Here is a 26797-nt window from a genome sequence, read left to right on the forward strand (position 1 = left end):
TGAACCCATATATTTTATAAAACATTTCTTTCTGGCCTTGCGTATGAAACCACAGAGCCAGAAACTTCAGCCCTGCATCTTTGATTGTAGCAAACCACAACTTGTTCTGCAAAAAGACTGGCCCAGTGAAATGTTTCTTGATCCCCCATAAAAGGCATTTTTTGAGACAGTGATTGCTAATTTCTGGGTAAACATCCCGTCTGTGTTCTTAACGGCTTACATGCATAGATACTAATGACACAAGTAGATTCTCACTAGGGAACTATGAAACGCACAATTAATTCAATTTGTGGGAATAACATAACACACTAAATGGCTTAGTATTTCAGGGCTCTCCCATGGGAGTATTGGCTGTGTGATCCACGAGATTGCACATGCATAGTACAAAGTAGCGCTGTTAAACCAAACTGGGAAATTAAGAGGCATTTTATGACGACTCAAAAACTGTAGGCAACAAACATAAGAAAACATTTCCGTTTTCAATAAACGACTTGAGGCCGAGTACCTGAGTCGTGCCAGGAGTTCTTTTTCCTTCATTAAGAAGTCTAATAGAACCTTGCTGGCATAGTTGTAAGATTTTTCGATTTGTTCCACATATGCTCTTTCCTTCAGAGTATAGATCACTTCCTTGGCATCGGGACAGGTCACATCACGACCACATTCTCGAACAACATTCAGATATTTTCCTACAGGGGAGAAGAAAAAAAAAAGAGAGAAAAGTTATTTACCTTCAGACTGACTGGCCAAGATAAGCTACTTCACTCCTGCCTTGCAGGAAGTTCTTCAGCCATTGAGCCCAGGGTGGAGGGGAACTCATCCTTGGGGTGCGGGGGGAGGGGGGGAATGTTTGAGAGAAAATAGTAAGAAGTCTCACAACACCAGATTAAAGTCCAACAGGTTTATTTGGCAGCACAAGCTTTCGGAGTCTCAGGCTCCTTCTTCAGGTGAGTGAGGAGTTGTGTTCACAAACAAGGCATATAAAGATCATGCATATCGACATATGCCCTATTTGTGAACACAGCTCCTCACTCACCTGAAGAAGGAGCCTGAGACTCCGAAAGCTGCCAAATAAACCTGTTGGACTTTAACCTGGTGTTGCAAGGCTTCTTACTGTGCCCACCCCAGTCCAACGTCTGTATCTCCACATCATAAGAGAAAATAACCAATGATCAAACGAAGAGAGAAAAAAAATAAAAGGAACGCTTGGTTTGTTTTTTCACATAGGATAGTGATGGAGATTCTGGCCGTAATTTTACTGGTACGCCCGCCCCGATTCCTGGGGCGGACGAGGCTTGGAGAACGGCATTCTCCCTTGGCCTCGGGCAGGATCATACGAACCTCGAGCGGATGTGTTGGTATAAAATTCCGCCCTTTGAGCCCCTGCAGAATATCAGGAAATTGCACAGTGATTTTCTGTCTGCTGATTTTAATGAGTATTACAGGCTAGGGTGTGCTGTCGTGCACTCCTGGTGTGAAACAGAGCATCTCTCAATGTGACTTGGAGGAAAATAGCTGAATTTCAGTAACTTTAACTGGAGTAAGACTGTCTCTGCTCACAGTTTGTAACAGAAACATGCTCTTTAATAATGAATAATTTTCTGCGCTGAATTTGAACAAAACTCCCCACAATTAACAAGATTTGGAGCACAAAGTATGTTTAAATAAAGTACACACTTCTATCACAATTAATTTTGGGTGCAGATTCGACCCGTTTTGAGAAGCAACTCATCTTCTCAGGTTTACACTCACAGGACAAGTGTAAAATCTGCTGTGAGTGAGTGCAATTGGGCAGCTTTTTAAACACAAAGAATTCCTTGATATGTTGGTGGTAACCTGGTGCTGTTTGATTAATACAACTGAAAACGGGTTTATCACAACAAAGGCATTTTAATCAGAGCATCCAGACCACCAACTGTGGGTAATCTGATTTTAACTAACTGAAAATGACTTGACGAAAAGCAGGGCCAATTGCTATTTATATTCATGCGCTGTAGTCAGCTTTTTTAGTAAATTAAAAATAAAATATACAGGGTGGCACAGTGGTTAGCGCTGCTGCCTCACAGCACCAGGGACCCAGGTTCGATTTCCAGCTTGGGTCACTGTCTATGCGGAGTCTACACATTCTCCCCGTGTCTGCGTGGGTTTCCTCTGGGTGCTCCGGTTTCCTCCCACAGTCCAGAGCTGCGTGGGTTAGGTGGATTGGCTATGCTAAATTGACCCGTAGGGTCCGATTTTACATTGCGGTGTGTCCAAAAAATTGTCGGGGTGGGGGAGGGGGTCCGTGCCACTCTGCAGGCGATCGGTGGGGGGGGGGGGGGAAAGGGGGCAGACAGTTGCAATCGGTCTGGGTGGATAAGGGGGAAAGTTATGTTGTAGGAGTGGGGGTGATGTCTGTGGGGACCATTGCTCCTGGGCCGTTTTATCCACTTTATGCGGCCCGGGAGCGATGTGACAGCAGCGTGATTTTCAATTTTTGTTCCTCACTGCGCATGCGCAGTTCAGAGCTCCGATCATTCCGGGCGCACTAAGCCCTATCCACAGCGCGAGGTTTTTTCAGGCTGAGTGAGTATGGGGGCGCCTGAAAGCAGACTTCCAATTCGGATCGAATTGCACCCAGATTCAACACTTAGAATGAAAATGGTAAAATTGGGCCCTTAGTGTCAGGGGGACGAGCTAGGGTAAATGTATGGGGATAGGGCCTGGGTGAGATTGTGGTCAGTGCAGACTCGATGGGCTGAATGGCCTCCTTCTGCACTGTAGGATTCTATGATAAGCTTTTAAAATGTGTCTATTAGCATCCTTGTCCTTTCAAACAACAACATTTTTTTATACACAGCTCTGTGGCCAGTTTTGTACATCTCTAAGGCAATGCTCCTTAACTTAAGGCAAAAGATTGCAGAACTTAGAATCATAGAATCCCTACAGTACAGGAAGAGGCCATTCAGCCCATCGAATTTGTAGACTACAATCCCACCTGGGCCCTTTTCCCATAACCCCACATATTTACACTGCTAATCTCCGTGACACTAGGGTCAACTTAGCATGGCCAATCCACCTAACCCGCACATCTTTGGACTGTGGGAGGAAACCGGAGCATCTGGAGGAAACCCACGCAGACCCAGAGAAAAAGTGAAAACTCCACACAGACAGTGAACCGAGGCCGGAATTGAACCTGGGTCCCTGGTGTTGTGAGACAGCAGTGTTAACCACTGTGTCACCGTGCCACCCACAGTACAGACTTAATTTGTACCAAGTATATTCATTGCTTAAAATTGTCTGGTGATTTGGCCAATTTTGGGGAAATTGCACTGATGAAAATCAGTGTAACTTAACAGAAACTGCTACCTTTTAATTGCAAAGTAAATGGGTTAAATTAATAACAGGAGCCACAAACAATGTAGGTTACATTCGTGGATCTTGTTGCAGCTAATTTCCCTAACCAGGATTTACCTCAGGGAAGAGCATTCAAAAATTTAATTTCCTTGCAGATTCTATCACCTTTTTGCAACACAAGGACATTACAACCCTTCCCTGCTTTTTTTTTCAAATCGAAATTTTAAAAACGGAATTAGACCTTAAGACAATGTCTGTTCCTAAGGTTTCATTTTCAAACAGATTTCATTTTCTCTGTCAGAACGGGAGACAAAACATGTAACTATTTTGTCTTCCTAGTCGTGAAACTATTTCTTTCCTGCTAGGAATTGTGGGCAAAAACAACATTATTGAAGTGTAATACTAAACTTGTGTTTTGCAACCCCCAGCTATCTGGTGTCTACTTGGAAGATCTTCATACACAAACCTTGAATTTTCAACTCCCTATTAATGTTTTTAATTGAACAGGGTTGTGAGAAGACTTGTTATATATAAACAGTACTCAAATGATTTAGTCTCCACAGGCAAACTTAACCTGACTGCACAGCAACTTAACAAGATAGAGTCATAGAGGTTTACAGCATGGAAACAGGCCCTTTGGCCCAACTTGTCCACGCTGCCTTTTGTTTTTAAAAACCCCTAAGCTAATCCCAATTGCCCGCATTTGGCCCATATCTCTCTATACCCATCGTACCCATGTAACTATCGAAATGCTTTTTAAAAGATGAAATTGTACCCATCTCTACTACTACCTCTGGCAGCTTGTTCCAGACACTCACCACCCTGTGAGAGAAATAATTGCCCCTCTGTACACTTTTGTATCTCTCCCCTCTCACCTTAAACCTATGCCCTCTAGTTTTAGACTCCCCTACCTTTGGGAAAAGATATTATCTACCTTGTCTAGGCCCCTCATTATTTTATAGACCTCTATAAGGTCACCCTTCAGCCTCCTACGCTCCAGAGAAAGAAGTCCCAGTCTATTCAGCCTCTCCTTATAACTCAATCCATTAAGTCCCGGTAGCATCCTAGTAAATCTTTTCTGCACTCTTTCTAGTTTAATAATATCCTTTCTATAATAGGGTGACCAGAATTGCACACAGTATTCCAAGTGTGGCCTTACCAATGTCTTGTACAACTTCAACAAGACGTCCCAACTCCTGTATTCAAGGTGCTCAGAGTCTGAACTTGGTGAGCGCACTGATAACTTACCTGATGACACTAACTTAGCTGATTACAGTAAGCTACAAGTGTATTTTTCATACAATGCCATTCCTTAAGGGATCCAAAGAAATCTGGTTTATCTGGTTTTTATTCACAGTGGACAATGGTTAGCACAGCTGCCTCACAGCACCAGGGACCCAGGTTCAATTCCGGCCTTGGGTGACTGCCTGTACGAAGTTTACACGTCCTTCCCGTGTCTGCGTGGGTTTCCTCTGGGAGCTCCGGTTATCTCCCACACTCAAGACGCGCGGGTTAGGTTGATTGGCCAGGCTAAATTGTGCCTTAGTGCCAGAGGGACTGACAGGGTAAACATGTGGCGTTATGGCGATAGGGCCTGGGTGGGATTGTCTGTGCAGACTCGATGGGCCGATTGGCCTCCTTCTGCACTGTAGGGATTCAATGTACTTAACATTCTAATAAAAACAAGTCAATTTTCTTCAATGCTAGAGAAAGATATAAATTAAATTGTAATTTAAACAGATTATAGACACAATGGAACATACAGATAATAAAGAGAGGACGCAGAGTATTGCACTACCTGTACTAAGTATCTTATCAGCCAACTTCTGCAGAAATGAAGGGATTCTGTGCTGGATGATGGTGTATCTCTGATCCCAGTACTTGTCATTGTAATCCTCCTGAATTTTCTCCTTCTGCAGTTCATGCTCTTCTACCATGAACTCACTGCAACACCAAGATAGATTAATTTGTTAATCCAATAAAATGAACACGTGAATCTTATGAAGCAAAATTCTAAGTGGCAAAGTAATTAATATATTCCAAGCCAAGCAGTTGGGGATGTTTCCTTGTATACTGCATTATCTGCCTCATGAATGACCCAGGTCGCCTGCAATTTACAAATAGAGCCCGTTACACCTCTGCAAAATAGTTAAGCTCAACACTTCCAGATCACGACATCCATAAATTCCCAGTCACACCATGCAGCAACATTTAACCTCTTGGGCACAACAACAGCATCAGACAGGGAGTTGGGAAGAATGACTGAAGTGCTGAGCCCGAGAAGGGACAAAGGGGGGAGAATGGTGCCAGTGCAGAAGGAGACAGGAGAAGAGCGAGAGTATTTGACCTGTTCAGAACTGAGACTGAAGTTTAAAATAAACCCACGGGGAGTAAATTATTTCCAGTGGTTAACCTTATACCTGTAAGGATCTTGTATGATTCCCCTGTAGATCCACTTCTCTAAAATTTCAAAGTAAGGAACACTGGCTGCTTTAGTCAGATAGAGGCATAGCTCTTGTGCCTGACTGTCTCCGGTGTAGTTGAAAGTCCGATCGTGGAGCACACTTAGTGTGGATCCCCCCATGCATTCTCCTTTCTCCACAGAGGTAGCTGGTACAAAACACAGAAGAGAAATCATTTCCTCTTGAATCAGTTGCTAATTATATTTGTTTCTTTTCACATAAATTACTTATTGCAGTTGTTTGTTGCCAGAAAATAAAAGTCCAGTTGGCTATATTTAAATGCAGACATCACGTATTAAAACTCCCTACATTTCGACCAAGGCTTGTTCACAGTAAACATTAATCAAGGATTTCTTCCAATTATAAGCACGAGTAACTTTCTGTTAATGGTGATTTTTTAAATAAAAAACAGGCTACTTTACACGAGCAAACTTTGCCCCCATCGCTTTCCTGAGATTTTTTAACCCTACATTTAAAAAAAGACAATGAAGCTCAAAACACAGACAGAACAATACCTATTGAAGCCAATATCTCCATTGTTCTAATCGTTGGCTGAACATAAAACCAAAGTTTCTGTAACGAGAGCAGCCCTTGTCGCTGCAAGTGTTCCAGTTGCGTCACGAGGATCATGTACTCCTTCACGAGTGTCCGCATGGCTGCGGCCAAAGCATGGTTTACCTGGCCATGCTCAAAGGAGGACTTGTCTTCAATGAATCTGAGTAGAGGCCCAAAGCACAATTGTTAAAGCTCAAACCAAACAAACATTCACAGACTCTCTCATCCAAGGTCTAACATGTCACACAGTTCCTTAGTCAATTTAGAGAGCATGAGTGCTGGGAACAGGAGGTAAAATTCTCTTATACAGAAAGGAGCCAGATGTAAATATCAGACCTCGAAGTTACCCACCTGGTGACAGAGGAGTAGCTCGCTGCTATTGGAAGAATCCTATTTACAAGTTCTTTAACAGACATGTCCAGAGTAGGGTCAACAGCAAAGGATCGACTCTGTCTTCCAATCAATGGTTGTGCTGTGATGTACTTCCCATCTACCCCGATCAAAACGTACAGCAAGTCTTCAACTATCATTTGTTCTTGTGCAGCAAGTGCCACGGTCCCTAATGGAGAGGGAGAGGTTTGGCAGTGAGACAGATGTGTTGCAGCTGAGTTTGGATAGTCACAACTAACTTATTCTGAAAGTTTTGTCATTGTCATATTCTGCAAGTTACATCATGCGATAGTCAATCTGGTCAATTGGACCTCGACAAAATCATTCATTCTCAAAAGCAAAATAAAGCATTTTGAATGAAAGAGAAGTGGATATGTAATTAACATTAGTGAAATTTAGCAATACATTTACCACATGTGGGAGGTAGGGTGTTGTAATAAGGCAATTTAGGAATATGTCATACTGGTTAAGAGATTTCAAAGATTCAGAATAAGTGGGAAATCAGTTCCAGCACATTGGAGCTTAGCTTGGGTTGAGTATGTTTTAATCTGAAGCTGGAATTCCTAGGAAATTGGGTAATGGAATATTGATGGACAAAACGCATTTTTACATGACCCACAATCCTTTTTATTTTTAATAGCAAGACAAATAGTATAACATCTCTACAAACAACACACTGAAAAATTATTTTTATACAAAAATAAAATACACCCAAATCACAGGTTGCAACTCTGTGCTTCAAGACTTTGGATGACATAAATCACAATGCAAAATATAACATTTTAAAGTTTATTTATTAGTGTCACAAGTAGGCTTATATCAACACTGCAATGGAAGTTATTGTGACAATCCCCTAGTCGCCACTCCGGTGCCTGTTCGCGTACCCTGAGGGAGAATTTAGCACGACCAATGCACCTAACCGACACTTCTTTTGGAGTCATGATGTGGATTTGTCGGCGTTGGACTGGGGTAGGCACAGTAAGCAGTCTCACAACACAAGTTAAAGTCCAACAGGTTTACTTGGGAGCACGAGCTTTCAGAGTGTTGCCCCTTCATCAGGTGACTCACCTGTTGTGGACTTTATAAACCTGTTGGACTTTAACCTGGTGTTGTGAGACTTACTGTATCTTTTGGAGTGTGGGAGGAAACCGGAGCACCCGGAGGAAACCCACGCACACATGGTGAGAACGTGCAAACTCCACACAGACAGTGATCCAAACCAGAAATCGAACCCAGGTCCCTGGAGCTGCGAGGCAGTGATGCTAACCACTGTGCCACCGTGTGCCTTTTACTGCGATCCCCAAAATGGGATTACTACCCCTCAATCACCCAGATTGTTATGACACTTCTCCAAAGCAAACATCATGGCAAACGGGAGGGAGGCAGCGGCATCGTAGTACTGTCGCTGGACTAGTAATCCAGAGATCCAGTGTAATGCTCTAGGGACCTGGGATTGAATTCCATCACAGCAGATGGTGAAATTCGAATTCAATAAAAGTTTGGAATTAAAAGTCTAATGATGATCGTGAAACCATTGTCCACTGTCGTAATTACATCTCTGAAATGGCTGTGGCCCAGCCAGGGAAGCCCACATCTCCTGTAGAAAGTTGCTGACACCCAACGCACTGTGTGCTGTTAATGGATAATAACACAAACTGAAAGATTGACAATTGCATCATCATCGCTACAGGAAACATGTAAACAAAGTGATTCTTTCCTGCAAACGGATACTGTCCCAGGATTTCAGTGAAGTGGAATTGTGCAGGTACTAAGTCCCCTTGAACGGTTGAATTGACCCAATAGTGCACGAGCTTCCACACTGAGTCATGTCTGAAGATAGCATTTAAAGTTTTATTATTGATGGAATTCAAGGAAAAGTAGTAAGAATACACAATCTGTTTCAGTACAATGTTATGCAAAGGTAAGGATGATTTCATTCTGTAGTGCCTTGGTGCCCTGTGATTTCAATGCAAGCATTATTCCTAGAAAATAGACCATCTGATAAAATAACACTTCAAAATTTCAATTCAGCTCTGAACAGGACTCACAATAATCAGAAAAATCCAATGTATACTCTGCATACCTATAGAAACGATGGTCTCAGTGATTGGGCTGGAGCTGTTTATAAAGTCCCCCAAAAGAGCCGGCCTTTCATACACCCACGGTGGGAAATGTGGGATGATCAGTCCTGGATTTCTCTTGTTGTGCTTGTCCCGAAGGAGCTTTCGGACTACTTCAAGAGGCTAGAGAGCAACATTTAAAAATGAGAACTGATCTCACAGACCATAAGCATAACTCCCTGACTTAATAATGATATTATTACAAAGGATAACTCGACATATCTGTGGGATGCATTATCGTTTATTGTGAGGGGAATTGAATACAGAAGTATGGAGGTTATGCTTCAGTTATACAGGGTGTTAGTGAGACCACATCTGGAGTACTGTGTACAGTACCTTATTTAAGGAAGGATGTAAATGCATTGGAAACAGTTCAGGGAAGGTTGACTAGACTGATAGCTGGAATGTGCGGGTTGTCTTATGAGCAATAGTTGCACAGGCTCGGCTTGTATCCACTGGACTTTAGAAGAGTAAGTGGTGCCTTGATTAAAACATATATATGATCTTGAACGGTCTTCCCACGCCTGTTTGCAATGATATCTTGTTGGAAAGCAAGTATACGTGGGGAATGAGGGCAGGATGAGAAACTCGATGGATGATGCCAACCACAGGAAATAATATAATCTGCTGACGCACCATCCAGGCTCACCTGAGGAACAGTCACTTGGACTAAACACCAGAGAGTCACTGGCCTCAGGGAACTGCAGCAAGAATCAGGAGCTTGGTAATGGAAACAGGAATGGGGCAATGTGGAAAGATTTAATTCAGTCAGCTTTTGCACTAGAAAGTTTCAAATCATTTGAAAAAATTGAATCAATCAACTCAAATAAACCAAAATGGAAAATTAGTTCTTTAAAAGATTGAATTTGCACAAACGGAATAGACTTGCTTGTCTGTGTGTTTAGAGGAAAAATATAGAATCCTACAGTGCAGGAGTCTGCACCGACCACAATCCCACCCAGGCCCTATCCCCATAATCCCACGCATTTACCCTAGCTAGTTCCCCTGACACTAAGGGACAATTTAGCATGGCCAATCCACCTAACCCGCACATCTTTGGACTGTGGGTGGAAACCGGAGCACCCGGAGGAAACCCACGCAGACACGGGGAGAAACGTGCAAACTCCACACAGACAGTGACCCGAGGCCGGAATTGAACCCGGGTCCCTGGCGCTGTGAGGCAGCAGTGCTAACCACTGTGCCACCCAAATACTGCACAAACCTCTGTTGTAAACTTTTGGTAACAAAATAGATGGGGCTTATAATCGGAGTAGGAACAGTGATCTGGGTACAAAAGCCTGGCAAAGCACCTTGGGATCACGAACATTTTACACTACCGTTACACACTAATTTACAGTGAAAGGAGTTCACATCCCGTGAATGATTAAAAATATATTATAAATGGTGGATTGAATATTCTTATATCTACACAAAACAATTACAGACTCATCAGATCTCAAGGTCCAAAATTGTTACTCCTAAGTTCCAGAGGTATGAAGGATGCTCTAAGTGTACAAGATTATTGAAGTTCAATCTCTTTACCTGCTGTGAACTTGAGGCGGTAGTGACACTGCCAAGCTGTTTCCGGAGTTCTTCAAGTTCCTGTATAGAGAGTTTGGCAGTGGTCGTTGGGACACTGAAAGTTGCACTGCTGCTAGCTAAGACATTGGATGAATGTTCTGCTCTGTCCTTTGCATTCTGTTGCAGGTACTGCAGAGTCTGCAATAAAATGGAAGATAAATCTGCTTTGAAGCTCGCAGCATTTACGATGTATCGAAAGTGCTTGCAGCTCACAAATTCCTGGCTATAATTGTTACCGTAAATGTTGGCGTAGGAGTCGGCCTCTGAAGCTTCGAAAAACTCCTCCGCAAACAAAGTTCGACCCGTACGCCGGGAATAAAAGTGAACCGCTGGCATGTTTGCTACCCTCGTCATTCACTGCACAAGGACTGATCTGTGTAGGTGTGCGTTAAAAACTCACGTGTATCTTTGTAACACAGCCCATACGGCCTGCCTGCGCCCTGCCACCCGGTCATAATGTACTGCAGTGGAAAATTGAGGCCAACTACCAATGTGTGTGTAGCCTATCGAGGCAGAAAGTGAGAGGTGGGGTGGCCAACCTATATGCTATATGCAAAAATATGACGAAAAAAAGGTAATCTTATAAACTGCGATTCAAGATAATCAGTAGGCAACATGGTCCTCCACCATTTGTTGAATTACAAAACGTTTGTTTTTTTGAGTGAAAGTTTGTCCTCCCCTTGCACCCTTCCTAATTCCAATGCTCAGGAAACTGTATTCGTCATGGATCTGTGCAAATAATTGTCAAAAACAACCAGATAGAAAAATAATCTGCCCGGTTAAATAACTTGTATTGAATGTATTTAAAATAGATTTCCATCTGAGATTTCAGTGTCATAATGTCTTGCCAACCAACAAGAGCTAAGGTGTTACATCGATAGTGGGTTCGATCTTACCGGTTCATCGCGCCGGTTGACCAGCGTGGCGAGCTGGTAAAATAGGACGGGAAGCAAAAAATCATGTTCGCGTCCGTTTCTTGCCTCCCGTGATCTTACCGGCCCCGTTTTGCCAGCGAAATCAGCCTCGCACCCAAGGTAAGGCTGCCCACTTTGGCAGGAAGAGGAGAAAAGCAGAATATTATTTAAATGGAGAGAGACTGCAGAATGCTGCAGTACAGAGGGATTTGGGGGGCCTTGTCCATGAACCACGGAAGCTTGGCATGCGGATATAGCAAGCATGCAGGTGAAGCAAGTAATCTGGAAAGCAAATGGAATGTTGGACCTTAACACAAATGGGATCGGGCATAAAAATAAGGAAGTTTAGCAACAACTGTAAAGGGCATTGGTGAAACCACACCTAGAGCATTACGTAGAGTTCTGGTCTCATTACTTGAGGGATATATTTGTATTGGAATCAGTTCAGAGAAGAACAAAGAACCCTATAGTGCAGGAGGCCATTCAGCCCATTGAGTCTGCACCGACCACAATCCCACCCAGGCCCTATCTCTGTAACCCCATGCATTTACTCTAGTTAGGCCCCTTGACACTCAGGGGCCAATCCATCTAACCCGCACATCTTTGGACTGTGGGAGGAAACCCACACAGACACGGGGGAGAATGTGCAAACTTCACACAGACAGTGACCCAAGCTGAGAACTGAACCCGGGTCCATGGCGCTGTGAGGCTGCAGTGCTAACCACTGTGCCGCCCAGCAGGTTCACTGGACTGATTTCTGGGATGAAGGGGTGGCCTTATGAGGAACATTGAATAGATTGTTCCTATACTGGTTGGAGTTTAGAGAAATGAGAGGTGATCTTATTGAGACAGAAGATTCTGAGGATGTTTGACAGGACAGATATTGAGGGAATGTTTCCTTGTGGGGGGGAATCTAGAATTAGGGGGCACAGATTAAAAATAAGGAATTTCCTATTTTGGATGGAGATGAGGAGGAATTTCTTCTCTCAGAGGGTCATTTGTCTTTGGAGTTCTCTTCCTCAGACAGCAGTGGGGGCTAGTCACTGAATATAACCAAGGCTGAGTTAGACAGATTTTTGATCAACGAACCAAGGCAGGAGTTTTGGGGACAGGCAGGGAGCGAGTTGGGGCCACAATCAGCTCAGCCTTGATCTTATTGAATGGTGAAAGTAAGCTTGATGGGCCGAAAGGTCTACTTCTGCTCCTCGTTCTCACGATTAACTGGATTCCAAACAAATAAGCACCGCACTGGGGATATTTATCAAACAATGCCAAAAACCACCTCAATAAACGTAGTACTAAGAAGCGGACAGATCGGTGATATAAAAGTTAAGCAAATCATCCCAAAAGACCCAGAACCACTAGAAATATACTTCAAAATTCATTACCTCTTTATCTTCGGTAAGTTTTGACAACAGGTAAACCAACGGATCCACATTCCGAACATTTATTGATTTCAGCTCATCATATTTCCTAAGAAATTCCTCAGGAGTTCTTGAAAACTCTGCAATTTTTACCTAACAAATAACAAAGAGAAATGAAAACGTGTTTACTTTTAAAGCAGTGTATACACAGCAGTGTTCTCGGTTCGCTCTCCCTCAATCAATCCTGTAGCCTCGTCCCTGACTGTTATCCTTTGTCAGCCATACGCACGATTGTCAAAGTCAGGCAGGTGAAACCCAATATCCAATTTCTCCTCCCAAATGTCACTGCATAAGAAATCCCAGCCTTTCTTCAGCACTTCTTTAAACTCCACTCAGTAGAGGTTGTATGTAGATATTCAAATCTGAAATCCAACTTCAACATCCCTCTCAGAGCAAGGAGGCTATTCTGTCCACCACACCTGTACTAGCTCTCTCTATTAGTCCCATATTCCTGCATATAGTCCTGCAAATGGTTACCCTTCAAGTGTGCATCCAATTTCCATTTGAAAGTTATTATCGAATCACCCATCCTTAAGCAGCACATTTCAGGTCATAACCACCTAAATATTTTAAAGACAGTAATTCAAGATACTAGAAAGTGAAACAGATACTTCATGGATGCTTGCTAGACATATTACCTTGGCGCTATGGGAAGAGACAGTCGTTGTGACGTATGGAGTTCTATTTTTTTGGAGGAGGTCAATATACACTTCAGCTCCATCGCCACCTCGAACCCGGAGCAAACTGAGCAGCTCATTCACATCATGATGGATTCGGAATTCACTCATGATTCCTTCCTGTGTTAACAAGAAAGTGTAAGCATGCTGACAAAGTCTGCCGAAAACTTATTTCATTATGTCGTAATTGCATCCTTAATTATATCTCAGTACAACTATTTTACAGCCAAGCATCTTACAAGGCCAGCTTTCAGTGCCCAAGAAACATGTCCAAAACAAAGAAACCAAATCAAGAGGTGACAAGAGGGGACGGCATGGTGGCTGCCTCACAGCGCCAGGGACCCGGGTTCGATTCCCGGCTTGGGTCACTGTCTGTGCGGAGTTTGCAGGTTCTCCCCGTGTCTGCGTGGGTTTCCTCCGGGTGCTCCGGTTTCCTCCCACATTCTGAAAGAGATTCTTTCCACTTAGAAAGGAAGCTAGAACTAGAGGGCACAGCCTCAAAATAAAGGGGGGGGGGTCAGTTTAGGACAGAGTTGAGGAGGAACTTCTTCTCTCAGAGGGTGGTGAATCTCTGGAATTCTCTGCCCACTGAAGTGGCGGAGGCTACCTCGTTGAATATGTTTAAATCACGGATAGATGGATTCCTGATCGGTAAGGGAATTAGGGGTTATGGGGATTAGGCTGGTAAGCGGAAGTGATCCACTTCAGATCAGCCATGATCTTATTGAATGGCGGGGCAGGCTCGAGGGGCTAGATGGCCTACTCCTGCTCCTATTTCTTATGTTCTTACGTGCTGGTTAGGGTGCATTGACCTGAACAGGCGCCGGACTGTGGCGACTAGGGGAATTTCACAGTAACTTCATTGCAGTGTTAAGGCATTGCAGCCTTACTTGTGACTAATAAATAAACTTTAAGATGTCATAAAATCCCTACAATACAGGAGGCCATTCAACCCATCGAGCCTGCACCAACAACAATCCCAGCCAGGCTCTATCCCCATAACCCCACATACTTACCCTGGTAGCAGCACCCTCCCCCGCCAACATTGAGGGGCAATTTAACATGGCCAATTAACCTAACCTGTACATCTTCCAGACTGTGGGAGGAAACTGGAGCACCCGGAGGAAACCCATGCAGACACAGGAAGAACATGCAAACTCCACACAAACAGTGAGTGACCCGAGACTGGAATTGAACCTGGGTCTCTGGCGCTGTGAGGCTGATGAAGGGGCAGCGCTCTGAAAGCTAGTGGCTTGTGCTACCAAATAAACCTGTTGAACTTTAACCTGGTGTTGTGAGACTTCTTACTGTGTTTACCCCAGTCCAACGCCGGTATCTCCACATCATGGCTGTGAGGCAGCAGTGCTAACCACTGTGCCAAAGTGATGAAACATGGAAACAAACTATTATGTTCAAAACTCTGTCCGTAAAACATGTCATTTTAAATGAAGGATGGAGTTCTCTTTTAATTCGATCAATAAAAAATTCCAAATTTCTGAAGGTTCTGTGAGAATAGACAACATTAGTGCAAAGGAATTAAAGAGTCAGACATTTTCAGGTAAGAACCACAGATGCAAAGTGAACAGGTTGGGGGAGCCATTTCACAGATTTACATCTACAGCATGTTACGCAGCTACACCTAATTTCTTGCCTGTAGTTTGTACAATCAACTTGTATGCAAACATGAGATTAAAGCAGAACGGTTAAAAGAGCAATAAGTTGCCGATAAATCCCAAGGCTAACTTTCCACAAAAATAGGAAACAAACAAAAATAGGAAACTACCTGTGCTAATTAAGGGGAGTGAACTGCTGCTGTAATATTTAGAGAACATCCATTGAGTGGAAACTAAGAATCCTCCAATTCCCACTATATTATTCATTAGATATATGGTTAATTACAAATTTAGCAATTATAGCTGGCAACTCTCCACATGCAAATAACAGCCTAACAGCTCCTGTAGGCAAGGAAAGCTTTTCCAAACATTCAGCAAGACACTTATTTAAAAATCTGGAATCATTAAATCTGGAGTACAAATTACTCATTTGAACACGGTCCTTATTTCAATAGAACGAACACCCAAGAACCACTAACTTGTGCATAAATTGCAACAACTCTAAGCAACTCTGTCGAGAAATGTCTTGTTTACGATATTATAATGAGTTAAATTAATTAAGCTGCAGTGAGACACATTGACCAAGTTACAAAAACTTTAAATTAACAATCCAGGAATTGCAGCATAGTTTATGCAAATAAAACAGACTTGAAAATTAGGATGGTCTGCATTGGTTCAACAGTATTCATTCATAATGTGTATGGATCCACGTGTCACTCCCAGTGAGCCTGTGCATATAGCTTCGTAATGCAGAACACATTATAAACTGACATGGCATTGGTGACAACAGGGAAAATGATTTTGACAGCAATAATACCTATTCAAACATTGGGAATATCACTCTTAATATCGGGTTTACTAACTTCTATCCTTTGCCCTCTGATTTCCATTCCTCCCCTTGCATTCCTAATTTCTTCCTCTCTTTCACTTTGAGCATTGTCATTTTTTGTCAATTCTTGCTGGTTCATTACTCCACCTCATTCTCTGTTGCTGGGATTGCATATTGACTCAAACTCAACATTGCATTGAGTTTGCAACATGTACCAATACACTCGAGAACAGCTTCTTCTCTGCTGCCGTCAAGACTTTTGAATGGACCCATCATATATTAAGTTGATCTTTCTCTATACCTTAGCTACAGCTGCAACACTACATTCTGCACCCTCTGTTTTCCTTTTCTATGTACGGAATGCTTTGTCTGTATTATACAATACTTTCACTGCATACTAATACATGTGACAATAATAAATCATAGAATCCCTACAGTGCAGAAGGAGGCCATTTGGCCCATCGAGTCTGCACCGACCACAATCCCACCCAGGCCCTGCTCCCGTAACCCCACATATTTACCCTGCTAGCCCCCTGACACTAGGGTCAATTTAGCATGGCCAATCAACCTAATCCGCGCATCTTTGGACTGTGGGAGGAAACCGGAGCACCTGGAGGAAACCCACACAGACATGGGGAGAATATGCAGACTCCACACTGGAACTGAACCCGGGTCCCTGGCGCTGTGAGGCAGCAGTGTTAACCACTGTGCCACCCGAAATTAACTGAATCTTTCAGAAGATAAACCCGAGTTTAAATTTCTTCACATGAACTAGAAGCAGCAGAAGGTCACTCGGCCCATCGAGCCTGCTCCGCCTTACATCCGATTGTAACCTCACCCCCACATTCCTGCCGATCCTCCAATAACCTTTCACCCCTTTGTTAATCAAGAATCTATCTCGCCCTGCCTTAAAAATAGTCAAAGATGCTGCTTCTGTTGCCTTTCGAGGAGTTCCAGAGACTCTTCTCATATCCATCTTAATGAGTGACTCTTTATTTTTTTGTGAAGCCTTGTTCTAGATTCTCTGACAAGAGGAAACATCCTCTCCACATCCACTGCAACAATATTTCCAGAAATTAAGGCCAAGGTAGCTGAAAGTACAACTAATGGGAGTAATTAAAATCAGGCTCCAAAGAGGAGTCGTATCCAGTAGGAGGTGTTAACTCCTTCTCTCTCTCCATAGATGCCGTAAGAAGTCTCACAACACCAGGTTAAAGTCCAACAGGTTTATTTGGTAGCAAAAGCCACTAGCTTTCGGAGCGCTGCCCCTTCGTCAGGTAAGTAGATGCCGCCAGACCAGCTGAGGTTTTCCAGCACTTGCAATTCTAATTTCAGATCTCCAGCACTGCAGTATTTTGCTTTTAATGCAATTAAAATTGGGGATGTGCAGGATGTTAGAATTGACAGCAGAGCTCAAGAGATCTTACAGGAGGATGGAGGGATTTGAAAGTCAGCTTTTTGTGGGGGGGGGGGGGGGGGGGAGAGAAAATGGGGAGCCTGGAAGGAGGTGCTGCAATACCCCAAAAGGTTGCAGCATTGGGAAGAAACAATAAAATGCAACAAGGCATGTTTTACCTTCAGATACATTAACAACAGGAGGTAGTGGTACCCATGGGGGAGGGAGGATGGTCTGCTCGAAATCTATCAAAACAGTGGCTGTGTGGTGGGGAGCAATGCAACATGTTAAATAAAAGCAGAGCTGCAAAACTACTTGTAAAAGGGATCTGACTATATAGAATGGGTATAGAGGGGGGGAGAGCATCCGGGGGGGTGGGGGTGGGCACAGCATCGGGGGGTGGGCACAGCATCCGGTGGGGGGGGGGCACAGCATCCGGTGGGGGAGGGTGGGCACAGCATCCGGTGGGGGGGGGGGGCACAGCATCCAGTGGGGGGGGGGCACAGCATCCGGTGGGGGGGGGGGCACAGCATCCGGTGGGGGGGGGCACAGCATCCGGGGGGGGGGGGGGGGGGGGCTCAGCATCCGGGGGGGGGGGGGGGGGGGGGCTCAGCATCCGGGGGGGGGGGGGGGGGGCACAGCATCCGGTGGGGGGGGGGGGCACAGCATCCAGTGGGGGGGGCACAACATCCGGGGGGGGGGGGCACAACATCCGGGGGGGGGGGCACAACATCCGGGGGGGGGTGCACAACATCCGGGGGGGGGGGGGGGGCACAACATCCGGGGTTGGGGGGGGGGGCCCAACATCCGGGGGTGGGGGGGGGCACAACATCCGGGGGTGGGGGGGGGCACAACATCCGGGGGGGGGGGGGCACAACATCCGGGGGTGGGGGGGGCACAACATCCGGGGGTGGGGGGGGCACAACATCCGGGGGTGGGGGGGGGCACAACATCCGGGGGTGGGGGGGGGCACAACATCCGGGGGGGAGGGGGGCACAACATCCGGGGGGGAGGGGGGCACAACATCCGGGGGGGAGGGGGGCACAACATCCGGGGGGGAGGGGGGCACAACATCCGGGGGGGAGGGGGGCACAACATCCGGGGGGGGAGAGGGGCACAACATCCGGGGGGGAGGGGGGCACAACATCCGGGGGGGGAGGGGGGCACAACATCCGGGGGGGGGGGGGGGGTGCACAACATCCGGGGGTGGGGGGGGCACAACATCCGGGGGTGGGGGGGGCACAACATCCGGGGGTGGGGGGGGGCACAACATCCGGGGGTGGGGGGGGGCACAACATCCGGGGGGGAGGGGGGCACAACATCCAGGGGGGGGGGGGGCACAACATCCAGGGGGGGGGGGGCACAACATCCAGGGGGGGGGGGGCACAACATCCAGGGGGGGGGGGCACAACATCCAGGGGGGGGGCACAACATCCAGGGGGGGGGGGGGGGCACAGCATCCAGGGAGGGGGGCACAACATCCGGGGGGGGGGGGCACAACATCCAGGGGGGGGGGGCACAACATCCAGGGGGGGGGGGGCACAACATCCAGGGGGGGGGGGCACAACATCCAGGGGGGGGGGGCACAACATCCAGGGGGGGGGGGGGCACAACATCCAGGGGGGGGGGGGCACAACATCCGGGGGGGGGGGCACAACATCCAGGGGGGGGGGGGCACAACATCCAGGGGGGAGGGGGCACAACATCCAGGGGGGGGGGGGCACAACATCCAGGGGGTGGGGGGCACAACATCCAGGGGGGGGGGGGCACAACATCCAGGGGGGGGGGGGCACAACATCCAGGGGGGGGGGGGCACAACATCCAGGGGGGGGGGGGCACAACATCCAGGGGGGGGGGGCACAACATCCAGGGGGGGGGGGGCACAACATCCAGGGGGGGGGGGGCACAACATCCAGGGGGGGGGGGGCACAACATCCAGGGGGGGGGGCACAACATCCAGGGGGGGGGCACAACATCCAGGGGGGAGGGCACAACATCCAGGGGGGGGGGCACAACATCCGGGGGGGGGGGCACAACATCCGGGGGGGGGGGCACAACATCCAGGGGCACAACATCCAGGGGGGGGGGGGCAGAGCATCCGGGGGGGGGTATATATTATTATGATACAGGATGGGTGCAGAGGCTGGTTGGCCAGTCTCCCAGCCGGGTTGCTGGGCTGGGAGCTGGGCCTCCGCCTGCTGCCAGCCCCCGGGCTGCGGGGCCTCCTCCCGCTCGCCTCATTTACACAAACAAACAAACAAGCGGCCCGCCGGCCCCGGGGAGGCGGGAAAGGCCCAGCCCGCTGCCCCCCGCACCTCCTCCCGCTCCCGCCCCCGCCCGGCTCCTCACCTCTGGGCCTCTTCACTCGCACTGCACAAAGCAGCCCCCGCCTTCCCGCCCCGGGGCAAACTTCCCTGCGGAAAATCCCGAGCTTCCCGCTGCTCCCGCTCCGCCTGGATTTGAGACAACAGAATGGAGCCGCGGAGGGGGCGGGGCCTTAGCGTGGGTTTGATTCCAGCGGGCGCTAGGACCCGGCAAGGAGAGAGGGAGAAATGGCGGAGCGCATGCGTACTGAAGCTAATAGGCAGGAGACGGTTCATGCGCGCATGCGTAATGGAGTCAGCGGCCGGGTGACAGTTAATACGCACTAGTGCCATTGCCCGGGTGACGGTAAACACGGGTGCGTATTGGAGTCAGTGGAGGGGTGACGGCTCATACGCATGCGTATGAGGGCCCTGGAACGGGTGACAGTTATTAACGCTGGCGTCGTACAGTCAGCGGCTAAGTGACGGCCAATACGCATGCGAAGTAGGGACATTGACCGGGTGCCCCCCCCCCCGCTACTGCGCGCGTGCGCACAGGTGCTGCCTGTCCTGGAGTAACGGTTGGTGCACATGCGCGGTACAGCTGCCGGGCTCGGCAGGCGGGCGGGTGACTGAGAGGTGTCGGGCCCGGGGCCCGGAGCCGGGCGCTGAGGGCGGAGGGGATGGAACTGCCGCCCGCCTTGTCGTCGTCGTCGTCGTCGCCGCCTTTTACCTTCAGCTCCCGGAGGATCTTCCTGCCGAAGGAGGACGAATTCTTCGAAGTGGGTGACGGTGCTAGTGACACTGATGATGATCAGCTGGTTGTGGGATCTTGCTGTGCTCAGATTACCTGCTGTTTCCTCCTTTTTGAACAAAGGGAGTCAATTGCATTTCCCTCCTTCCTTTCACGAGCTCAGGGTGTCCCAAAGTGTTTTTGCAGCCAGTACAGCAGGTTTGGCAGTGTAGTTCCTGCTGCAATGTGGGAAATGAGGTAGCTAATGGGTGCACAGCAAGATCCCACAGGTCAGCCATGTTTTTAATGACCATAACCATCTGTCTAGGCCACTCAGATATAACAGTAGAAGTTCCATAGAATTCCTGCTGTGCAGAAGGAGACCATTCGGCCCTTCAAATTGACACCAAATCTCTGAGCACCCTCCCCTATTTCTGTAATCCCACACATTTGCCGTGGCCATGTATTACTCTATGATTGCTTTCTGATGGCATTACCTCCAGTTGGGCTCCACCATCTCATCCTGTGGTTCCATTGGCTAGGCTTATGTGTACATGGCTCTGTTTGCTCTGCTAGTGATGTACGCTAAATTAACCAATTGGCCGCATGGTTTATACCGATAAAGGATCAAGGTTTGTGTATAACTGATCAATTTACAACAATTTAAAAATAGCAGTTATCAAACAAATGATTTACAGAAAAGAATTTAAGTTTTTATTTTGGCTTAGGACGGTGATATCTACAGACATTTATATCTGCGAGATGCCATAACAAGTGTGGGGGAAGTAGAAAGACCCAAGTAAGTATCGCTATTTTAAGGATTGCCCCATTTCTAACGCTATTGCATCAAAGCTATTTGAATTTCATCTATTTTCTCCTGTATGCTAACTTGTGCATATACATTTTTTTTAAATATAGGGTTTCTGAATTCTGTTGCCATATAGCAGGTTGCAGTCAACTGTTTGATACCCTAGAAAACTATGAACATCATTATAATACATTCCACCGCAATGTCTGTTCCTCCTGCAAGCGCTCTTTCCCGTCCAGTCATCTGCTCGATATTCACATCCTGGAATGGCACGATTCACTGTTCCAAATTCTTGCAGCGAAACAGAACATGGTAAGTGACTATACAGCTGAGAAGAGAAACATGCTGTTGAAGCTTTTCATTTGGCACTCATTGGGACAGGTGCAAGAATACCAGATTACAAAGGGAACAATTTACGCTGCATGAGAAATGGTACTGATTGGTTGGCAGGTGCATTTTGATTGGCTGATGTGTTGCCATGGCAAATGCACCAAGGGTATTGACTGTACCCAACCAACCCGTGTTTGCAAAACTCTCAACACAGAGCGGGATTTTACGTCCTCGCTCATCCCGAAACTGTAAAATCCCACACGAGGTCAATGGACCTTCCCATACTCTGCCCCTCACCTGTTCCGATTCCCATGGTGGCCGGGGCGGTAAAATTCCGGTCATAGTGTCCAACATTAGATGTGATTCCATGATTGGGCAGCACTCACTGAACAATCCAGAGCTTGCCAGTGATTGCACTAATAACCAAGTTAAGATTATCAGTGAGGCTCACAAAGTGGCTCATTAACACTTGTTAGCAGCTATATATGTTACCATCTCAGGGACCAGTCCTCTGCAAGCAAAAGCAGGCATAGCGTCTTTCCCATTTAACAAAGGCTTGGGGGATATTGTTCCCCGGTGTGTTCTCCGTGGCATGTCCCAGCCAATTAGAGTTGCCTTGTCAACCAAACTGTATCCTGTTTCTCTCACGGTATGTATTGCTGTTCCCTTTGAAATTTGGCATTCTCTCATCTGTCCTGATGCGTGCAAGATGAAGAACTTCAGCAGTATGTGCCTTTTTTTTTAAGCAATACTCAAGTTCTGCCAAGCGACTATGACTATAGAACTCTAAATCTTCAATTTTGCTCACTGGCCTGTGTTAAACCTATGTGTATTTATCTATAATTTAGAGAACAGAACTGTCTGAACTCCACGCAGCGCCAACTACACATCTGTGTACATCGGCAGGTTAATCCAAGAATCTCATAGGAATTAGGAGCGAGAGTAGGCAATTCAGCCCTCCGCTCCACCATTCTGTATGATCATGGCTGATCTCCATCTCATCCTAACTCGAAAGATGTGTGGGTTAGGTGGATTGGCCATGCTAAATTGCCCCTTAGTGTCAAGGGGACTAGCTAGAGTAAATGCATGGGGTTGTGGGGAAAGGGCCCTCCATGGGTGGGATTGTAGTTGGTACAGACTCAATGGGCCGAGTGGCCTCCTTCTGCACTGTAGGATTCTATGATTCCATTTCCCTGCCTTTTCCCCATAGCCCTTTATCCTGCTTTTGATCAAATATTTATCTATCTCTTTCTTGAATTCATTGATTCTGCATCCACTACACTCTGGGGCAATGATTTCCATAGATTCCCAACCTCTGTGAGAGGGAGCTTCTCCTTATCTCTGTCTTGAACCTCCTCCCTCTTAGTCTACAGCTATGACCTCTTGTCCTAGACTGTTCTAGAAGGGGGGATGTTTGGTTCACATTGACTTTATCAATCCCGTTTTGAGTATTTTAAAAACCTCAATCAAATCCCCCCTCATTCTTCTGTACTCCAGCAAGCACAAGCCCAAGCTACTCAACCGCTCCTCATACGACAGCCCCTTCAAACCTGGAATCTCGTAAAACTATTCATCATTGTATTGCATTCATAAAAAAATGTTAAGAGGGACCAATTGGGTACAGATAACTCGGGGTACATGCGGGAGTTGGAAGAAATGAAGGCAAGCACTTTGTTGTAAGATGCATCAGTAATCCAGATTACTGAAGACAAGGTAATGTCGGTGTTAGAGAACAGAATTGGATTGGAATCGAGCACACTCAAATGGGCAGAATAACAAAGATGGTTTATGCTGCTAAACAGCACTGACGCATCCTACTTTCTAATGCATAATTTAACCAAACCAGGTCATTAGCACTGCTGTCCTTCAAATAAGATGTGCGGGTTAAGTTGATTGGCCATGCCAAATTGATCCTAGTGTCGGGGGGGATTAGCAGGGTGAATATGTGGGGTTAAGGGAATAGGACCGGGGTGGGATTGTGGTCGGTGCAGACTCGATGGGCCTCCTTCTGTACTGTAGGGATTCTGTGAAAGATTGTCAGGTATGGACAAGAGTTTCTATTGTTTGACTGATTCTCAGGGAAAGCTATCACCCAGGTGTGCTTTATACAGGATTGCAATCTGATTAGGGACCAGTTTAAAGTAGACAAGTTGTTAACATCTTTATTGACTAATATTCTATCCAGGAATCCCTGGCCCTGACTAGTACCTTACTCCACTGAAGAGGATATAGGGAATATCTTGCATTTGTGATGTCTCTGGCTAGTCAGCACTGGGCTGGAGTTGCAAACCATTTGACACATCTAAACAGGTCTCAAATTCTTAAAAGAGGAGCACGCTTGGGGACCCAGAGTATCCTAAAGCTTGGTGTTACGTCAATACTTCCCATTTTGATGGGTGCCTAACGTGTCCTAATTAACATATTTATAACTCAAACGCCTGCTTTTATTTTCCAGTACATATGTTTGGTGGAGAGTTGTACAGAAAAATTCAAGGCTTCCAGTGACCGGAAAAAGCATTTGGTCAAAGTTCATGGTTATCCATCTGACTTTAGATTTGACAAACCAAAGAAACCGAAGCGGTAAGGAAATTATTCTCTGCGGGTTTATGTCGTAACTTCACTGAGGTGAGTTAATAAATGAAACAAAATGGTTGTAGAGGCAGGAGGTGCAGAATATCTTCACTTAATTGGCTGAATTGGAACAGAAAATTGAAGCCCTCAGCCCTCTGAGCTGAACAGTGCTTCCCTAATATTTCAGCCGTGTGCCATTAAATGCCACATTTTTGTGTTCATTTTTTTAAAAAAAATAAGTGCGAGACACGAATTTCAAATCATAGTCCTTGTTGAAAGTAGTAATTTTGGTTGTGATACTCTTCGATGTGACAGTGCAGTAAAACAAACGTGCTTTCTTCCTCCCGACCCCACAGCAATCAAAAGAATCAAGACAGGAGTCCACACGACATGGATGTGGAAACATCCAATTGTCAAAAAGAAACAAATAGCCTTTTCTGTCAGATAGCCGCAGAATCAGTGGAGCCTGTGGAAACAATGGAAGCTGAGAGTCCACCTGTGTCAGAACAAGAGAACCCCAGCACTCTGGTGCAGCAAAGGCCTTCCTACTCTTACAGGTTACAGTTCTGCTTCTATTTCTCACTTTTAGCTAAGTACAAAGCACTAACATTGTGAGTATAGCTTTATCTATTTAAACTGTATATATAAAACACTGCTGAATTATCCTGTCATTTCAGTGTTAGTTTAATTCGATTTTGTGTTTCATTATGCAAGATGAAATGGTTGAAATAATGTTTGAAAATATATTGCTAGAAGTTACAGAATTTTATTGGTCCTTTCAGCTATTGGTTTAACTTCTCCCCTACCACAGCCCATATTTCTCCCCATCTATCTCCAAGCAGCTGAAGTTCAGTTCTACATGTTGCTATCTGCCTTCCAGTATCTCATCTAAGTGGCATTTCTTCAAGTATACGCAGACAGTCAGCATTGGAATATGTTTTACTGTGGAAGGTGATAGAGGTTTGCAGCATGGAAACAGGCCCTTCAGTCTAACTTGTCCATGCCATCCAGTTTTTACCACTAAGCTAGTCCAAATTGCCCACATTTGGCCCATATCCCTCTATATCCATCCCACCCACGTAACTGTCCAAGTGCTTTTTAAAAGACAAAATTATACCCGCCTCTACTACTGCCTCTGGTTGTCATTGCTGATGATGTGGAGATGCCGGCGTTGGACTGGGGTAAACACAGTAAGAAGTCCAACAGGTTTATTTGGTAGCAAAAGCCAGACAAGCTTTCGGAGCTCACCTGAGGAAGGGGCTTGGAGCTCCGAAAGCTTGTGTGGCTTTTGCTACCAAATAAACCTGTTGGACTTTAACCTGGTGTTGTTAAACTTCTTACTGTCATTGCTGAGCCAGTTCTATCCTTTCCTGGATGGGTGCAGCTTCAACAGCACACAAGAAACTCAACACAATCCAGGACAAAGTGGCCTGTTTGATTAACACCCCATATACCACCTTAAATGTCCACTCCACCACCAACATAGAGTGGCAGCAGTGCGTACCATGTACAGGATGCACTGCAGCAACTCACCAAGACTCCTTCGCCAGCTCCTTCCAAACCCAAAACTTCTACCAGCTAGAAGGACAAAGACAGCAGACACATGGGAGCAGCACCAGCTGCAGGTTCCCCTCCAAGCCTCACGCCATCGTGACTTGAAAATGGATCTCCGTTCCTTCACTGTCGCTGGGTCAAAATCGTGGGGCTCCTTCCCTCGCAGCACTATGGGTGTACCTACACCACATGGACTGCAGCTGTTCAAGAGGGTAGCTCATCACCACCTTGTCGAGGGCAGTTCTCTTCCTAGCGGCATTGATGGGTCAACCCACAGCACGTGGACTGCAGCGATGCAAGAAGACAGCTCACCACCAAATTCTCGAGGGATGGGCAATAAATGCTGGCCCAGCCTGTGACGCCCACGGCCCACGAATGAATTTTTAAAAATTAGGAATTTACCACAAATGCTGGCCTAGCCAGTGAAACCAACATGCTATGGAAGTATAGAGAAAGGACATGTGCATCTTCCAGCATGAATGATTGGAATTGGGAACCTGAGCGATACTTTATTGTGACCACCTTCCCTATCCTTGAGCACTGAGACCATCGCCACTGCCTTGTGTTTAGCAAGAATTGAGAATGAATGCCGATCTTTCCCAATTCCCGCAGCTCAATTTTCTTCCCTTTTTTTTCCCTTCCAGGGTGCCAGCAACAATTTGTTTTGGCCATGGGTCAGTCCGCGGTTTCAAGAACCCAAGGAAAAAGAAATGATCTGTTTTTTGAATTAACCAGTCACTGGATACTAAAACAACGTACTGTAAAAGGCATTAGTTCCAAATATGAACTTGGAAGAACACTTTGTCACATTTTGCCTGATCAGCTGGAATAATTTCGGCCTCCAAGAGGCGATCGGATACAATTATTCGTTAATGTGGTTGCAAGTGATTTTTTAAAAAAGGATTGTACTGTTCAGAAAACAAATACGTATTTATTAATTATTACCAAAATAAATCTTTTGCTTTTCATCATTTTCATGCATATTTATTGGAGACCAATCATTTCCAAACTAATTTCCGCTGCTTTCTGGGTACGATATAATGTCCAAAAGATGTGCAGGTCAGGTTGATTGGCTGTGCTAAATGGCCCCTTAGTGTCCTGGGATGTGTAGGTTAGAGGGAGCAGCGGGGTAGATGTGTGGGATTGTGAGAATAGGGCTTGGGGTGGGCTTGTTGTCGGTGCAGACTCAATGGGCCGAATGGCC

The 26797-nt window shown here is 46.2% G+C and overlaps 2 protein-coding genes across 4 annotated transcripts in view; one reads left to right on the forward strand and one right to left on the reverse strand.

The window, feature by feature from the left end:
* Positions 1-19883, reverse strand: part of tubgcp2 (tubulin gamma complex component 2) — a 48637-nt gene extending 28754 nt beyond the window's left edge. For 2 of the 3 annotated variants that reach the window (XR_013495635.1, XM_078199614.1), the window contains exons 1-10: positions 19644-19820; positions 13418-13576; positions 12744-12872; positions 10403-10579; positions 8824-8983; positions 6702-6909; positions 6311-6510; positions 5754-5943; positions 5132-5277; positions 506-686 (exon numbers count right to left, since the gene is read on the reverse strand). Coding sequence is in view for 2 of the 3 variants with exons in the window: in XM_078199614.1 (XP_078055740.1) it covers positions 506-686; positions 5132-5277; positions 5754-5943; positions 6311-6510; positions 6702-6909; positions 8824-8983; positions 10403-10579; positions 12744-12872; positions 13418-13567 (1541 nt within the window). In the remaining variant the exon portion in view is untranslated. Of the gene's footprint in view, positions 1-505; positions 687-5131; positions 5278-5753; positions 5944-6310; positions 6511-6701; positions 6910-8823; positions 8984-10402; positions 10580-12743; positions 12873-13417; positions 13577-19643 lie in introns of all 3 variants that reach the window. The other variant, XM_078199615.1, reaches the window with a different exon arrangement.
* A 63-nt stretch (positions 19884-19946) lies between these two features.
* On the forward strand, positions 19947-26575 carry znf511 (zinc finger protein 511). The gene is made up of 6 exons (XM_078199626.1): positions 19947-20379; positions 21059-21129; positions 21249-21450; positions 23924-24048; positions 24396-24596; positions 26238-26575. The coding sequence occupies exons 1-6, from the start codon at positions 20281-20283 to the stop codon at positions 26305-26307; spliced, it is 768 nt and encodes a 255-aa protein (XP_078055752.1). The 5' UTR covers positions 19947-20280; the 3' UTR covers positions 26308-26575.
* The last annotated feature ends 222 nt before the right edge of the window (positions 26576-26797 follow it).

Source organism: Mustelus asterias, chromosome 28, assembly GCF_964213995.1.
Source record: "Mustelus asterias chromosome 28, sMusAst1.hap1.1, whole genome shotgun sequence".
NCBI classification, from domain to species: domain Eukaryota; kingdom Metazoa; phylum Chordata; class Chondrichthyes; order Carcharhiniformes; family Triakidae; genus Mustelus; species Mustelus asterias.

What these genes read in the sequence shown, in the direction of transcription:
- znf511 (XM_078199626.1), top strand. Translation starts at nt 20,281, where the DNA reads ATGGAACTGCCGCCCGCCTTGTCGTCGTCGTCGTCGTCGCCGCCTTTT. An exon ending in AGGAGGACGAATTCTTCGAA is followed by an intron (nt 20,380 to 21,058) that starts GTGGGTGACGGT and finishes ATTTTGGCTTAG; the next exon opens with GACGGTGATATCTACAGACA. An exon ending in AAACCAAAGAAACCGAAGCG is followed by an intron (nt 24,049 to 24,395) that starts GTAAGGAAATTA and finishes CCGACCCCACAG; the next exon opens with CAATCAAAAGAATCAAGACA.